Raw genomic sequence first — 18,134 nt, forward strand, 5'->3', positions numbered from 1 at the left:
TTCTCCAAGCGAGGTAGGAGCACAGAGCTAAAAAAAGAACACCTGCCCACATAAATGCAGCAGAAAGGGAGCACTTGTCTTTAAATATGGCTCTGTCTCACAGGGGCTGCCTACTGTGTATTTGGTTTATTACAACAAAGTAGCTCGGGTTCAATATATTTGAAAAGCAAAGTGGCTTATAAGGTATTTCAAACCTACCTTTTTACACACTAGCTTTACATATCACAATGTTTGCACTTGCATTTCCCAATTGTACAAAAGCCCATTAATACTTTTGATCATATTCATCAACACATCACTTTGACTCTATTTCTCATTTATCTGGTGAATTGTGTTCATCAGCCCTCGAATGTACATCGACATATATTGAATATGCAGTTCCATTTTCTCAAACAAAAAAGGGACTACACCATCTTTGAGGCTTTACAAATAGTATTACATTTTATTAATATATTTTCATAAAACAAGTTTAAGACTGTATCAAAAACTCAGTAAAAACATTAGATTTTTAACCATTTTTTCTTATGGTGATATCAGATATGAAATGTACATAATTCACATATTGTAGTGGTTTCTTTGTTCCCCATCATATTGAGATAATGCATTATTTTTTTTGTGATGGGCAGGTAAACGTTCTTTTGTACCGTCACAAACTATAAAGTCATTTTTTTCCATGATTGTGATCATAAATCTAGACATACAAGTAAAAAATAAAATTATTTCCCACTCTGGCCCTCCCTTTCCCGACTAGGTTTACTGATAAAACACTAACATTATGGAGTTGTTTAATTTCACAGGCACACAATTATGTACATCCCCCCGTCCCCATGCCTCATTGAACTGACTACAGGCAGTGCACTTAACATAACAGTGCAACACCTAGAGGCAGAGCAGTGATAATACAGTACTCTAAGCCCACCCACCCCTCATAGCGGCAAAACCAACTCAATATAAGACAGTGGATCTACCTCATTGACTATGTTGCTAATTCTCACCCTGCTGAGAAACACAGCATTCCATTGGCCCCTTCATTATTGTTGCAGCAACCACACATGGTTTGCCTTGCGACCACAGACATCACCTTGGCAACAGCAAAACCAGTCATCTCAGAGGCAGGTTTCAGTGGCACACACATTAACAAAGAAAAAAAAAAAAAGTAATTATTTGTTTTGTAACTTAATTAGGCTACATCTACAACAGGCGTGATCAGTGTAATGTCTTTAGTGATCAAGTACCAGAGGAATCTCAGTCACGTGGTAATTCAAGGATACAAAAAGAAAATATTTTCTCCTTATTGGACTACCACTCACTGCGTTCAATTATGCACAAGACACATAGTGCAAGGTTTAACAAGAATTTGCATAAGTGCAAGGATTGCATGTTATTGTCAAGAGGGAGCAAAGCATAGGAGAGAATAGGGAGAGATCAAAGTCTAGGAAACAAACAGATATTTGTGTAACTGTTTCATGCTTTCAGTTTGGCTTTTTGTATTTCATTCCCCTCTAGAAATAACAGGTGCAAAATCTTAGTAAACCTAGCCGAAGGACAGATAAGAGTGATATAGAAACTCATAAAGATTAACATTGTGAGGGAGAGCCTCAAGTCTGTTGTCATGGTGACATCTGCTCAAAAAGTCCCTGTGGGCTTCAGTCTTTCCTGCTTCTTTATTATTTTCTATACAATAGAAATAGTACATCATTGAAGATAAAATTGACTCTTCTTGGCAAAAACAGACAAAAAAGAATTTGCAAGAGGTCAAAAGCAGATCTGAAGGACAATGAAAAAAAAGAGGGCTGGACTAACAAACTCTTCCCCATCCTTTCGCCCTGTGCCAGTAGTAGAATTGTACGATATAGTGTCTTATCCATGATGGTCAAATATATGAGTATGGTTGACTGCTCCTCTACAAAGTCAAAGCATCAAACACGTGTAAATTTACTCCTGTAGAAGTTTTCAACAAGCATCCCTACGTTGCACCTGCTTTCCAAACTGAAAGCTGTAGTGTGCGTTAGGGAGGCACGTAGGGAGGGGGGGACCTGTATGAGGTCATGTTCTTGGGACGAGAGCCTTTGCCCTCTATGGGGACAGTAAACGGTGGTGGGGGCATGTAAGGAGGTGCATTCGGGTCATCATCTTGATACATAGAATACTCCTCCAGTAGATCCTGGTTAAGCAGGGTACTGTGGGGGCCAGACATGTTAGGGTACTCTGGAGGGGGGAGTGGGGGCTTTTCCTCCTGAAGGATAAGCGGGATGCTGGAGGACGGGGGTGACTTGGAATCATCCAACTCATCTGCAAATATTATGGGTACTCCTTTCTTGATGAAAGTGGCCTGCTCCTCTATGGTCATCTTCCCTTTGCGCTTCTTGCGGTAGCAGACCATAGCGATGATCCCGGCTATGAGCAGCAGGGCAGCTACCACTACAGCGGGAATGACTGTGTGGAGGTAGACATCGTCACTGCTCCTGCGACCTGTCCCAGGTGAAGGAGTGGCTGTAGGAAGAACAGGCATTGGCACCTCTCCTGGAGGGATAAACGTGTAGCTCTGACATTTATTGGTGCCACGAATGGAGATGTTAATGGGCTTGAATTCAGGCTCCATAGCTTTGATGAAGGCCAGTTTAGGTGTCCCTTGGGGATCAGAGATCCTGCTGCTGAGTACTGAGATCTGGTCCTTTGGACAAGGACTCTGCTGGAGACTGTTGTTGGTCCATTCCACCACGATGGAGCCTTTAGTGATGCTTCGCAGGGTTACTGTGCTGCTGTTGCGATCACCGAGGGCATACGCCAATTTTTTGATCAAAAGAATCTTCTTATGGACATCATTGCTTAATGTTTTGGGGTCGCCATGGAAGCGGGCAGCAAACACAACTGATGGTTTGTCATTAGTAGACCAACGGTTGACTTGAACCTCAAATGCATCCATGATGCTCTTCCCGCCTTTATCAGTGGCCAACATGAAGTACTCATGTTTCCCCTCATGCTGCTCCTCTGGGAGGCCGTACAAAAGCTGGATTGTGCTGTTGAATTGTATCCAGGATGTTTCACTCACTGCTTCTTTGGGGGTCTTCTTCAAAGTCAAACGCAGCTTATCAGTAGTACCATCCTCCTTGTCAAAGAATGTATCAGGAGGAATTTTAACCTCAAAGTATGTGCCAACCCATACATTCACCTGATCAACGGCGTTGCGGATTTCTGGGTTTTGATTTATGTCTGGAGCCAAAGAGAGAGGAGTGGTGCGTTTGGGCGGTTTAGGTGTGGTAGACTTGGGTTCCCTGGGTGCTGGGGTGGATGTTTTGGGTTTCTTAGGTTTCCTCGTAGAAGTAGGTTTGGGTCTTTTGGTGGTGCTTGGTGGTGTTGGCAAAGCAGTGGCCTCTACAATTGTAGGCCGGGTCATGGTGGGCTGAATGGGCATGCTGCTTGTCGTTCCGAGTACTCTTGTGGGTTGGGGAGGTCCAAACACAGGTGTGTGGGCTATCTGATCTCTAACCCTCATAGTGGGCTTCACTGGAAGAGGCAAAGGGCCTCGGACAGGGGGAGCAGAGACCTCTGTTGCTGGGGCAATAGAGGGCGAAGTAGGGGTGGGAACAACACGTACAGGGGGCTCTGGGTGAGTAGTCGGAGGAAGCAGGGAGGGCAATGGAGTGGGAGTATTGTACAACTGCCGTCTGACCCGTTTCACGCCATGGGGCTTTTTGTTGACGATGTGCCAGCCGACCACAGGGTATCCCAGCCTGCCTGACATGGTCCCATTCTTAGCTGAGGATTGGACGCTGCTTATGTCAGGGATACTGCCCTGGTCCAGGCCACATCCAAGCTTCCATGACAGAAGGGCCCCATTTTCCACCACCTTCTTGGCATTCCCCGGTCCAGCCATGAAAGCAGACATGTCAAATAGGCGGTTGTTGACAACAGGGACCACCCTCATGTGCTCCAGGGCCACATGAGAGAATTTCCTCATAACGCCCAGTAGGTTGACCCTCTGTTCAGCAACCATCTTTGTCAGGTCAGCATCCAAGATGACAGTGAGGACAGTGACAAGCTCCTCTGAGCCACAGGTGAAAGGCTGGATGCCACTGATATCAGACTGCAGAGTGAGCAGGGCTGGCTCAGTGTCTGCCCGTTCTTCAGGGTACACTTCAATAGAGAAGACCGTACTGGGGAACACTTGGCTGCCAGTCTTGCCAATTATCTCCTCTCCTGACACCAAGATATGATTCACACCTTTATCCTGCTCTAGGGCCAAACCTCTCAGAATGCAGCTTTCTATGTCCCAAAACAGCCAGGAGGGCAAAGTCTCCTTCCCCATTTCAGTGAGCTACAGGAAGAAAAAATAAACATTGTTAATGTTTTGAATTACAGATGTAACTTAAGTCAGCAAATATCAAATTGTACCTCATTTGTAATGTGACAAATTACAGTTATTAGTTATGACTGGCCAGTTAACATGACAAAAGTGATGTTGTAAAATGACTTTGTTTGAGTAGGAATTGTATTACAATATGAATCAAAGAAGTGGAAGTATATACTGTAGCTTAGAAATGGTCTCTTAAATGTTTGGTAATGACTTAAGAGTGAATTGTTTAACATAATTATAAGCCTGTGAGCCTGAATTTTAAGGCTGCCAGTCAAACAGGAACTAGAACTAAACCGACCTAATAGATGAATGAAGAACTTTCAAATATCAAGAATGAAAGCAGAAATGTTTTCACCATCTCCCTAAACCCCGCCATATTACATTCAGTTTATCAAATCTCACCAATATGAACAGGAAGCAGGGTGAGCGTCTATTCATAATAACTATGTGAGTCATCACTCTTCATTTTGAGTTATTACTGCATGACAGGATATCATTCTGCATCACCACTTGGGCCAATAATAATCTCATCTCATTCATAAGTCAAGACTGGAACAAATTGCAGCAAAGCCAGCTTCAATCATCAGTGATACAGTGATCAACACTGAAGAGATAAATACTATATATTATCTCGAGTCAAAGAAAAAAAACTGTATTCCCCTTAAGCGGTATAAAAAGAAACAGAAGATAGTGACGTTACATACTCTGCGGTATATATTTTCCATTTTTTTATTATACCTTTCAAAAATGACACTTACTGTAGCCTGCTTCAGTTTGAACCAGTAAAAAGGCCCCTTCCAATTAACAGGAAAAAAGACCTTCAGTCCATCAGATTAAAGGTGACCCATACTGCCCTCTTTATTAGGAGTCTCTTCATTTAACATAAATACTTTGACTGATTAATTCCCATCTCATTAAAAATGAACATTAACACATTTATATTCCATACTTGTAAGTACCAAACACTTATTTTACCAAAGAAAGATTCAATGACAATACTTCCCATGTCAAATCAGTGTTTTTTCAACAATGTTCTTTTCCTATTATGTCTCATCTTCTGTTTACTTACCTTGACATTACACGTTGCATTTGCGGGTCCCGTGGGAACCTTCAACTGGAACACCTGGCCCACGATTGCCGAGGAGTCAGGGATGCCAGTGTGCACTCCCCCATTCTTTGCAGAGGAATCTGGGATAGCTGTGGGCGGCCCCTCACCAACTGAAGATGCTGCAGCCTGGAGCTCAGAGAGCACAGAGGACTGCATAGAAGCCTCCAGTTCCACAGATATCATCTCCACAAATGTCTCTTGCTGTTCTGGCGCAGCGCCGTGGGCCATAGTGACGAGAAGCACCACTACCAGAGGGATAGTCCTGCACCAAAGAAAACTGCTCCTACCAGCATCCCCACAGCTCATGTTTTTCCGTTTATAGTGCATAGCAATAGGCCTTTGGGCTGCCCAACAGATGTCTATGAACAACTTAGGAGGCCACATGCACTGACGTCCGTCCGATGATATGCTTGTAGGTCAAGTTCCCTAGTTATTGGCTATGCTCACAGATGCAGTGGTCTCTCTTTGTTGTCCTCTGTGATCCATGAAGAAATCCTTGGCAGCCTGTTAGACAGCCATGTCAGCCAGCTACGTGAGAAAACAGAAGAGAAGAAAAAAAACATGAGTGTGACAAATGCAAAAAAGCACAGTGCAAACATAGAATTAGTATAAACGCTTCCACAGTAGTGTTTCTGCTCCATGATCGCAGCACATCCTGCAACCCCAATTGTTACGAAGTTTTATATTGCACGTTTATACTTCATAGTATGCATTTATAATTCTATTGTTTGAAAATGGTATTACGCCATCACAGAATATGGTAGTAAACTTGAGTATGATGGTGCGGCAACATTGTTCTATTCCTTTAAAAGACCTGATACGGCAACATACTTTTGCTGCGTCCTAAATCACTGTTTACTATCTAGTGCACTATATTTACAAGGCTTGTGCAGATTGTGTTCCCCCTACCAATATAAAGGCACTACATTGTCTCTGAAGCAGGAAATGTACTTATACAGTCTATAAAAGCTTGTCATTATTGACAATTGACTTAAAGCATTTCATTTGTTTACCAACTATCTTTTGACATATACAGCAAACTAGTGTGTCATTTGATAGAGACGGAGAAAAGGAAGGAGGGAGACAGTCTCAAATGAACTTCTATGTCTATGAAGTACATTTTAGATCAGGGAAAGGAGTGGCTTTGGACAGAGAATTTGTCTTCCCTCTAACATTTATAGTAGAGGAGATATATATATTTAATAAATCATAACAAAGATAGTGGCTGAAAACACTGGTCCCAAATTAAGGCATGCAATTAGTAATGTGTGCCAACAGCATTCAAAATAGATTCTACACATGAAGTTTCAAAGTAATAAACAGTATTAGAAAATGGACATATTGATCCCCTACTGATCTTCACTTCTCTGTCATGGCATTTTCAGTAATAGCAATTCTCACAAGATGCATGCGTGTCAAAGGTTGTTTGTCTTGGTTGTACGTTTTAATTAGGTGCCCTCGGGGTTGGAATTAGAGTCTCCATTGTGCTGACCCAGCCAACCTCAATCCTGTAGCACTCAGAAACAGGCAGAGGAGGGTCATCCAATCGCCTGGAATCCTAATGCCTGACTGGCAGAAGGCTTTGACGTCAAATTATACAAATTATTGCCCCTTCAAATGGCCCCAAACCCAGGCGCCTTCTTACAGAGGATCTGACTAAAATACATGTCAATCAGGGGCTAAACTTTCGATCAACAATCATGAAATCAGTGAATTTATACAAAACCCAATGTTTCAAAGTGAGTTTAATGCGGTTTGAACTCACCCCACAATATTTGGATGATTAATTCAAGACACAGCAAGTAAAAAAGGCTGCACTGCAATGGGATAGGATCTCATGGAAACCAACACAAATGTTTCAGTCAAAAAATGTACATGCATCTACCCTAAGACCGGAAGACACTGAAACTCAAACTCATTGTTTTAGGATAAGATATGGAGTTAATGAACACATTAGATAGTCATTATTCTTCCAGCAGAACTGTACACCTCTAAATGCTGTAGCAAAAACTCTGAAGATCAGTTTGCAAGTGCACTCATCCCAGCTTTGTCTCTCTCGCTCACCTCTCTACCCCAACAATCGGTCATATACATTTCTTTAAAGGAATAACATTCAAATAACACTATTAGTGCTGTCTGACATTTAAACATCTGGTTTGTATTCCTTCCTGCGGGAATTTACATCAAGTACCTAAAAACAAGGGCAATCTATAACAGTTTCATTCATCTTTAGTTCCCAGCATCTGAAGCAGTTCTTTTAAGCTTTAAAAACCATTTAATTAGGCTTGTTTGCAATTCATGTCCTCTAAAAGGAGACTTATCAAAACAGTTGACTGACTGTATTTCCCCTGTTGAGGAGGAAGAAAGAATTTCAATAGAGAACATTGTTGCAGGTGGGAGTGATCGGAATCTCTGTGGGAATTGGCAGTAATGGTGGGAATTCATGCAGAGTCTGTGCAGACCTCTCATTTTATATCATATGTTGCAAAGGATAAGAATGAACAAAATGTAATTCTTCTCCCTTTTCTTTTGTTAAGGCGTTGGCCTCAGACATTGAGGGGCCCTTATTCAGACTAAGGACAAGCATACGTTTAAATAATCTTCCTTATCTGCTAAATTCAGCCTTCTATTTACCAGTCCGATCATACCACCAAAAGCTACTTTCTGCAATGTTGGCTCTCCTTTGCTCCCTTTTAGAATAACTGCCCACTTTCTGATCCGATCATACAATAGTAAGAAGCCTGTACCTCCATAGTGGTGTAGAACTGAGCCAGTGCTATTGAGACATGCCAACCCACTGCTTTTGATGAAAATCCGAAAATGTATGACTCATCACAGGACAAAAACCTACATACTAAAGGCAGCTTCAGTCAGTTAGCTGTTTGTGGGAATATCAATCGTGATAAACGAAGGCCAACACTTGAGAGATTAAACAATGCAGACCATTTTGTGTAATATTTGTGTGCAGCTTTCATTGTAAATGGCAACAATCGATATCTACCGCAGGTATATATTGTGGGGTTTCTGGCACAGGAGGGAACTGTTATGACTAGACTGCCAGCTGGGAAAACTAGAACATACAATCAATTCACATTCACAAGGCTGAAGTATCCTACACTATGCTCTATGTGGTTTTAAATGATGAATGGACTTATCAAATAAATAACTTTAAATACACAGATTATATCAACAGGAAGAGTCACTGTAAAATGTTTTTTTTTTTTTTTTTAAAAAGCAGTAATAAACTGATAACCAGTTGTGCCAATGCGACATTGTCAACTTCTTGTAAATAGAGTACAGAGCCATGTTTCACCTAAACCATTAAACAGGTTGAGACATGCACCTAGTCTGGAATATTTATCTACTGAGCCAGTTCAGTTGGTTTTTTACCCCATCACCCATTCCCCCGGCTCAACCCTCATGTGACTCCGAAGATCCTAGACAAAAAGATCAAGGAGTCTCTCTTACTTCAAAAAATAAAGAACAAAAAAAATGTCTCTTTTAAGTCTAATTTCACCCCCAGGTCCTAGACTAACATTATCCATTACAAAAAGTGGCATCCACTTTATTTTTTAATATGAATAATTTCATGACATAGATAAGTCCAAACTGGCGGACTCTATGTCAGCATTGGCTTTTCAAGGTTTAGGGGTGAATTATAGTTATAATTAGACCATTTTTATGATTTGTTTGTGTATATTAACATCAGTATTTGTGCATTAAGTGTCAAGTTATTGTTTAAGTGTGCAGTACATCTTCAATGGACTACAATATGCCAGCTGAGTGTAAAAGCAAAACGTATTGCTTGATTCATCTATCAATGTGTGTTTATATGTGAAACAAAAACATTAACATGAAAATAGGTTTGACACATAGGCTTAATTTAATTCAGAATGAGCACACCTAACCTCAGGCAGTTGCTACATACATATGGGGTGGAACAAAACCCACATCTGAGCATCAAAGTAAGCTCTCCACAATGTGTCCTAGATTATATCACATTCTCATTTCACAGTGTGCTAGTAATTCAGAATCCAATTTAAACAACATCTCATTAAGAAATATGAAACGTTTTAATAAGTCGATTTAAAGTGTTCCAACACGCCGATCAAATTAACAACAAAACAATACTATAATGAAACATGTGCATAATGGAACATGTAATGAGGATGTGTCATTTAAAGAAAAGGCCAAGATTTAAAGGATGCATAATAAGATGAAGCCATATTGCCTGTTGTTTATAGGATTGACCTTAAACGCATTATTTGAGACATACAAATATAAATGTATATCATGTACTTCATCACAATCATTCTAAGAGAGCACAAAAATAATATTTGTTGAAGACAACCCGACTTAATCAAATTGCACACCGCTAATGGAGGAGATACAGAATTGTTCCTTGTTGTCATCATCATAACAACTTCTAAGAGCACTGGAGTTAAGCTATGTGGCAATTCTGATACATTTAAGAGACCTAGTTTCAAAAGCCCAAGTAATCCAAACAAAGGGTCTCTTGCAAAAATGATTTTGGAGTCGAGTATAATATAACTTGATTTTCAATACAATATCTATTAAAACCTCACTGTGAGGAGCCTTTATATGTAGGGTAAACAGTACAAGGACACAGGCTCAAGTGTGGGTAATTTCTGGCCATTTCACAAAGACGCCCTGCACTTCTGGGGGGACAAAACCGTTTACAACCACAGTATCTTGCTTTCTGCAGTTCAGCAGTAGTTAAAACTTGAAAATCGTCAAAAATAATTAGGGCTCAGATGCACAGTGGCACTCAGGGCCAATTGAATTGACGTACCACATCCAGCAGCCTCCAGATAGTGCATGAGCTGAATAACAAACATATCCACAAGACAAGCTTGCTTTGCAATTGGATGTTTCCCTTGTGTTGCCCTCTACACTGTTCAACCAACTAATGAAATATGTGGAGAGAAAACACGAAGTCGGCCTTGGCTGAGTGAAAGTCTAACCTGGCATGATGACCCGAGAGCAACTCGTTTAACGCTACAAGAACACTACTGTATGCTGTCAAAACCCACTGTTTAAAGTCAATACATCTCCTATGTGTTTTTATGCGAATGAATGGGATTCTGAAGCATGAAACCAAAGTAAAGGTTTAACTGTAAAACAACACCAAATCTCTGCTCTTTTAAGCTTCCCAACAACTTGTATCTGAACATTATCCGTCATAAAGATGTTCTTAATTCGTGTAAACTGATTAACATTACACCTAATGATGTGACATTATGAGACACATTACACCTAATGATTGTGACATTATAAGACACACAAACTCGTTAAATCTAACGTTAAAACACGTTGGGAAATCCAAGCTAACTAATACTAAGTTAGGCTAAACCAGCCCTTCCCAATGTAACACCAGCAGCGATAGAGACCATGTGGTTGATAACACAAAAATACCCTTTTTATCGTGTGATTAAACAAAACACCGTAAATGCTATTTAAATCAATAGTTTTAGGGATTGATATGTTTGTCCCCGCAGCCAGTTACCGTGTTACCGCTAGCTAACTAACTCAGACGTTAGCTACCGGGCCCGTTTCAGTTGCCCCCGTTTCTATTGGACTATGTAGAAGAGGCCTTTGTAAATGATAACGCCGCCTACGACATTCAACCTTGATAAATCATTTAACAACCCACAATAAGTAAACGCAGTCTTTATTGGATAATACATCCCTAAAACTGCCTTAAAATTGAAAGCCGCAAATTCACTAACTAGTGGCATTTAGTGCTTTCCTGCATCTGCCCATCGCTAGCGCAGGGATGCACCTGTTTTATTCTAGCAAGCTGCTGCTGCTCTACTGGGGCATCCGCCACTACACAAGTGCCTAGCTCTCTACAAATATTTCCCCTAACGTTAGCTCAGTCAGACTGCGTTGTTTCTGATGTTACTGACAAAGCTCGCTTCTTCACAATACCCTCCATAAGGCATTCATTTTCAAACGTCGAACACCAAAGTCGAATAAGAGCAAACGGATTGAGCAATGATAGCCACTGAGTGGAGGCTAACTAACAAGCTATCGTCAAGAGAGTAATGCCGATGACAAAAATAGCTGGTTACCTGTCCAGTCTGCGGACGGGCATCCGATCTAATTTTGTTCATGAGCCAAGTTAAGACCGGATGACAAGGGTTGCTTTTTCAACGATGCTATAGTGAAAACGGCGACAGAAGACAATTCAAACTGACCTTGTTAGCGAGCTAACGTTAGCTAACCCGCGCCGTAATGTCTCCTCTTCTGTGCCGCGGAGACTTCCAAAATGCCATTAAACATGCGCTTTCCCCTCAACGCCACAGACGCATATCTAGCATTTAGAGGGTAGAGTATCTGTGCACAGTAGAAGGGGAACAGATGCCGCGCTGGTGAAGTTAGTCTACAGATAGTTCACTGCTCTGTATTGTAATTATGTCGGTAGCAGCAACCCCTCCCTGACTGCCTCTGTCCTCTTCGCAGACAGGTCTACAGGTTGAGGGGCCAATCGTGTGTGTGCGTGCGTGCGTGCGTGACTGTGTGTGTGAGCCAGAATGACTCCGCCCCTCTTTCGTTAAGAGTCATGCAGGTGAAAAAGATAAAATATCACTGAAAGGATTTATTGTTTGCATGTACTGTGTCGGTGCATCACCTCACAATTGTGTACACAAAGCAGGACAAAGTATTCAGACCTTGTACTTCAGTAAAACTAGGAAGGAATACTCTACTACAAGTAAAAGTCCTGCATTAAGCATTGTAACTCAAGGAAAAGTACAAAAGTTTGAGCATCAAAATGTAGGCTATACTTCAAGTAAAAAAGTTTGAATATTCATCAAGAATGGCCCATTTCAGAATAATATATTTATATGTATTGATTATAACTATTGGTGCATACATGTGTTTATCAAAGCTGGCAAAAGTGCATATAGTTTTAATTACTTTGGTAACTTGTGTGTTTTACTCCCAGTGTAACTAAAATATTATTTAACTGTCGATTACATTTCATATTATTAATCCAAATCTGCAAAGTAACTAAAGGCATCAAATGAATGTTGTGGGGTAAAAGTATTCAACTAACCTCTGAGTTGTAGTGGGGTAAAATGTAGTATGTATTACAAATATGTATTAACATGTTGTCCATGCAAAAGCAACCATAGGTGTCTTTGTTTGTGATTTTACTCATATTTAGATGACAAAACAAACAGTTAAGACAATAGAATAGTTTTATTTTTTGCATCCTTCTCTTGTAACTTTGAATAGCAACCATCAGCCAACAGATATTGCCAGGACCTTCGTAGCTTTCCTGCAATAGACACACACAACTAATGTGTGTATTTTCTAAATACAGTAAGCATACATGAAAGTTAATTTAGATAATTTTGCTTGTACAAAACATTTGCTCACTTAGATATGTCATCACGTTTATCACATTTGACAATTTACTGCTGGTAAATGTTTCTCAAGCGTCTGTCTTTCTCAAAGAACGTATTATGAAATCCATTGTATCTGATTTTAAAAGTCACGTTTTTCTATTCAGCCCTTGATCATAAGTATATCTGAAAGGACTTTACAGAGAATATGCTTACTTTGATCTTACAAGAAGAAGTCAGTACAGAATAAAATGAGGTTGAGATAGCACGCAACAAAGGGAATTTAACAAAGCACAAGACACACAATAGCAAGTTTGAAAGATATAAATGGCCTAAAGTTATTGTAAAATCTAACCTAATAGCCTTCCCTGTAATAAAGACATAACAACTTAGACAGTGAAGACAAGAATCAATCAGCCTGAATCTATCTACATTTTCATGAAAAAAGAGCCAATTGTTTTATGATGAGGATTAAAAATTGAACACAAAGAAACATGCACCTACTTTAATGCTCTGTATAAAGAAATGTAAATACACCTCTCAAGAAATCTCCCCAAACTCAATTTGAGCTTTATAGAGCCTTCCATATTATTCTTACATAGATTGCCAAAATAAATATGTTGTGAATTACAAGTTAACTGCCTCCCATCTTAAGTCAAAGTCACAGACGTGCTGACATGATAAGTGACTTATTTTCAGTGTTTGTACTGTAGGTCAACATGATGTCTGTATCTTACCTTCAAAACCTTTTTTATTTTAGTTGCTTTATCAATACAAAATCTTATATTGACTTTGGTATCAAAACGTATAATGTCTTAGGGGAAAATCCAACTTCAGAGGAAACAAACATTAGCTGAAGGAGGAACATTGTATCATTTAATTGATAACGTGCTTCTAGTTGAGAAGGCTTATCATACAACCATGTTGCACACTGTTTGAAATAATGTGTATTTGCATTAGTGCATTCAGGCAGCTGAGTTAAGGCAACTGTGATATTAGTCACAAGATTCAGGCATGTGGTTGTTTAAAGGTTCAAGAGTTCGAACCTTCAAGGATGAAGTGTTTTCAGGGTCAATTATTATAGTTAAAGTATATTAAGTGAACCTTGAGTCTCCTAATATATTAACTTCTCCCCAATTAATACTGTCTGTTACCAATTGATGTAAGAAGTACTCTACTTAAGTAAAAGTAACAATACCACTTTCTCTTAAAAGTCTTTGTTACAAGGGATATACTTTTACATTTAAGTAAAAGTAAAAGTAAAAAGTAAAATCAGCAAATATACTTAAAGTGTTCTTCTATGGCAAGATGGTTTTTCTCATAGAGCTATATACTTGACATATTTATTTCCTATTATTCTTTTACATTTAATCATATTTTATAAATAATTGATTTTGTTTATAAAATCTTCAATCTGTAAGGTAACTACTAACTCAACAAAACATTGCATGTAGTAAAAAGGTTTAGTATTTCTAATGAGATGTAGTGGACTAGTAAAAGTAGCAAAACTTTGAAATACTCAGAAAAGTAAAAAATAACTCAAACCATACTTAACTAAATGTACTAAGTAACCTTTAACCACTGCTGTTACCTAAATTGGAAATGATATGACATGCATTGGAAAGCTTTTAGTATATTATATAAATATGGTATACGCATACTGTACACTACAGTTTGATTCGCTTTGTGAATCTGGGGAGCAGCTGCTCAATCCCCGTCCTGCTCTCCAGCATTCTGCACTGCAAAATATTCCTTGAGATTACTTTTCTTCACCTTGACGACTTCCTACGTTCCCCTTTCAAGGTGGAAAAGACTCATACAAAGGAGATGACATTTCTTTGTTAAGCTCTCTATGAGCTTACATAAATGACTGCTGTACTGTATTACCCTGCGTTATTATGGTTTAAATAGGGCATGAGCTCTATTGGGAAAAATACTTGAAAGAGGAAGGAAAAGTTTAAAGAAAAAATAACAGTCTCCCAGACTGACAGCCAGTGTTGAAAAAAAGAAAGCAGCACAGTATTACAAAAAAATGAAACCACAATCACAGATGTCATTATGCTGCCAAATGGCCATTCTTATCATTCCCTTTGCCAACAAGATGGCTTTTACTGCACTGAACATATTTGTGTGAAATATGTGATGCCATCTATGTGTTTCCATCATCATACATTATCATGATCTATAAACTGTGTAAATATCTTGGAGCAGGAATTGACTTGATGTTCATGGAAACAAAAGAGAGCCTTCAAATACTAGTAAAACCATTGGCAAGTGATTAGGATATTTTAAAATAAAGTAGCGGAGCCTGTCCGTAGTAGTTCACAGACCTGTCAATCATCCGAATCCCCCTGACTCTTTGTTCACCCCTGCAAGGCAACAGTGAACAAAGAGCATGCATGTTGTATCTTCATGGAGACTACAAAGAACATATTTGAAATTGCCTATCATAATTAATTTTCTTTTTTAATTGAATGTGCACAAGTAATACAATTGATTCTAAATTACATGTTTATAATTTATGTTCACATTCCTTCTTTAATCACATTATGGCTTTCACATTCAGAGTTACATTCACTTTCTTGTAATGATTGTTTTATAGCTATTAATCGTCTCTAAATCTAATAAATACACCATCAGCACCGACTTAATATGCAAATGTTTTAAATGTCAGCGGAGAAGAATACATGTGTTTTCTAGTTGATGTTCTCTTGTCTTTTTATTTACACTTGAGGCATATTACGGATGAGGGATTTCCATTGCAAATGCGTCAGCTAGCTCTCATTTTGTCAAAACACACGTACACAAAAACACCTGCAGGCCTACTAGACCATGATGGCCCCACCGCAGAAGGGCTTTCATGTGATTGCACATATCAATCTGATTCTTGATGTGTGAGCACAGAGCGAGAAAGAGAGCGGATTACGAATCAGCTGACTCTCCACATTTTCTTCCAAGTGACTTATTAGGAGGGTTATTCTGAGCGAACTGTTGGACTGCAGAGGGGGGTTGGTTGAGTAGTGAGACCCTCAATGGAGCCAATCTCCCATTTCTCACAATGGTAGATTACTTTAGACAACCCTTCTCGGTTTCACTCAATAACAAACGTAAAGCCCCGTTCTGCTTTTTATATGTTCAGTTCAGAACATATGCCTTGTAATACTATTTTGGTTCTCAAGGGGCAACAGTAATTTGCAGTCCCATTTGTAACAATCAGAATTGAAATGCTTACAAGAATGTTCGAGGAACTTGTTATTTACCTGTTTAAAGTGTTGTTTTTGGTCTGCAGTGGGTGTCTGCTTACTCCGTCATTTGTGATGTTGAGCAGATAATAGAACAGGAAGAAGGAGGATTTTCTTTCAGCACAGCGACTTTAGACTAGAGTACTAGTCTGTGCCTGCCCCCAGTTATCTGCTCTCACTGCTCAGCACAACTAAGGGTTTCCAAGAGGTACCATCATCAGTAGTGCTGTTTATATGAACATTGATTGTACACAAGCCCTGAGCTGTGAAAACATCCTATTTACTGTAAGACAAGAACAAATCATGACATCATTATGTCTAATATGTATAAAGCAAATTGGCACTTTCAGTTTCATCTTGTTATATTTACATGTCGTGTAAATTAATCCTATCCAAGTGTTGCTAGTTAGCCGATAATTTGCAAATTACACTGCATAATTAATCCACCATCAGAGACCCCAAAGGCAATTACATGGGATTGGATTTAAGCAGTTTCAGTACATTCATCCAATGGCAGATCAGGCCACTCCATTATAGGGTTAACACACAGCTCTTGAGGACACCTAATGCTAAATGCTGGTGTGAGGAAAAGCCCCTAATGGCCTCTGTGGCGGAGGTATTCGTTTTCTTATCAGAGACAAACAAGTCTAATGACTATGAAACACATCAAGAAGACGTCAGCAAATACAGAAATTAGCAAATGGCATAGCCACAGGATGACCCCAATGAAGAGCAGAAATCAACTCTAAACCTGATTACTGAATACTCAATAGCTCCTAAATGTGCACTGTGACTCTTTAGCAGTTGCCTGGAAATCCCAGTCACCAAATCAGTTACGGGTATTTCCGTACTGTAATGTGGTTACAGCCTCATATATTTTAATTCCTCGGAAACCCGATTTAAATTTTTTATCATTTAAACTATGATAACATATTCAGCCACCAGTTTTCATTAGTTTCTTATTTAGACAAGTTTTGCAACTAATTCCATCTAATAGCTATGACTTTTGAAACGCTTAGTTTATTCTTCAATGGAATAATTGAATGGTGTGACTGCCTGGATTACAATGATTGGACAGTGATACAGCATATTATCTAAATATGCACTTTGTTTTGCTTTATCGATGGCAATGTGCTCATGCATCGGTTTACCACTTTGGTCAGGACTGAAATATCTGATGGATTGCCATAACACTTGGTTCACTCATTTGAGGTCATGAGAGGACGAAGCCTACGGACATTACTGATGCTATGCCCTGTCCTCTAGCACCACTATAAGGTTCAAATGTTTGTCTTTTTAAGAATTGTTGAATGGATGGTCATGAAGCTTTAGATATCCATGACTCCCTTTGGATGATTTTGGAACAGTCAAATCTCTGCTTAGAGTGACAAGCCTGTTCAGTGTAACCAGACTCTGTTTCCTCTCCCAATACCTCACTGGTCTAGATAAGCATCACCTTCCTGAGTTTTTTTTTTTCCTCTGCGGGTTTAGAGATTTATTAACTAGCAAGCAATGTGTAAGGTCTCAGGAATGTGTTGCAGTTTCGTCCATTGAACCTGACGGTGACTGGCACTCACGCCTAACGCGGCAGGCAGCTCTGTCTCGGTAAGTCTGCATGAGCAGCCAAGTTTGTGGAGCAGTACTCCTGCTTAATATCTGTCTGAGGCCCTGGGCTTAGGGGGGAAGGAAAGAGGGAGAAAGCGCAGGGACCCAACATTGGGTCCCAGGTGTGCACTTAACGCCACCTATCAATTCCAGCCCGGGGTGAGGGCGACTACAAGTCAGATCAAATCATGATTCAGAGCTGGAGGATGCATTTCAGCCTGCCTTATTACCTGGCTAGTCACATGATAACAGCACAGACAGAGATGGAATGAGTCAATGGCTACGGGAATCAAACACATCCTGAAATGTGGGAAAGTGTGAATTAAATCTAAACTCTGGGGTGTATCACTCATTGTCCCATGTTACATTCATATCTATGATGAGAGACAACCAGGAAAAAGAAGGAAAAAAGCATCAGCTGCGCTCAGGCAGAAGGAATGGCAGCATCT

General features: G+C 39.8%; 1 protein-coding gene across 4 annotated transcripts; it reads right to left on the bottom strand.

Moving 5' to 3' along the window:
• Positions 1–414: 414 nt before the first annotated feature.
• On the bottom strand, positions 415–16,163 carry LOC117479492 (dystroglycan-like). 4 transcript variants are annotated; one of them, XM_034126470.1, is made up of 3 exons: positions 16,099–16,163; positions 5,427–5,993; positions 415–4,318 (listed from the first exon to the last, which is right to left on the bottom strand). In XM_034126470.1, exons 2-3 carry the CDS (start codon positions 5,847–5,849, stop codon positions 2,009–2,011), a joined length of 2,733 nt encoding a protein of 910 aa, XP_033982361.1. In that variant the 5' UTR covers positions 5,850–5,993; positions 16,099–16,163; the 3' UTR covers positions 415–2,008. The 4 variants fall into 4 exon arrangements, with proteins under 4 accessions (XP_033982361.1, XP_033982360.1, XP_033982363.1 ...); XM_034126469.1 differs by lacking the exon at positions 16,099–16,163 and adding an exon at positions 11,687–11,967; XM_034126472.1 differs by lacking the exon at positions 16,099–16,163 and adding an exon at positions 11,561–11,661.
• Between the last annotated feature and the right edge of the window lie 1,971 nt (positions 16,164–18,134).

This window comes from Trematomus bernacchii, unplaced genomic scaffold (genome assembly GCF_902827165.1).
Source record: "Trematomus bernacchii unplaced genomic scaffold, fTreBer1.1, whole genome shotgun sequence".
NCBI classification, from domain to species: domain Eukaryota; kingdom Metazoa; phylum Chordata; class Actinopteri; order Perciformes; family Nototheniidae; genus Trematomus; species Trematomus bernacchii.

Coding starts and splice junctions, on each gene's coding strand:
- LOC117479492 (XM_034126470.1), bottom strand. CDS start 5,849: ATGTGGCCTCCTAAGTTGTTCATAGACATCTGTTGGGCAGCCCAAAGG. Junction 4,319..5,426: donor ATGCAACGTGTAATGTCAAG/GTAAGTAAACAG, acceptor TTCTTCCTGTAG/CTCACTGAAATGGGGAAGGA.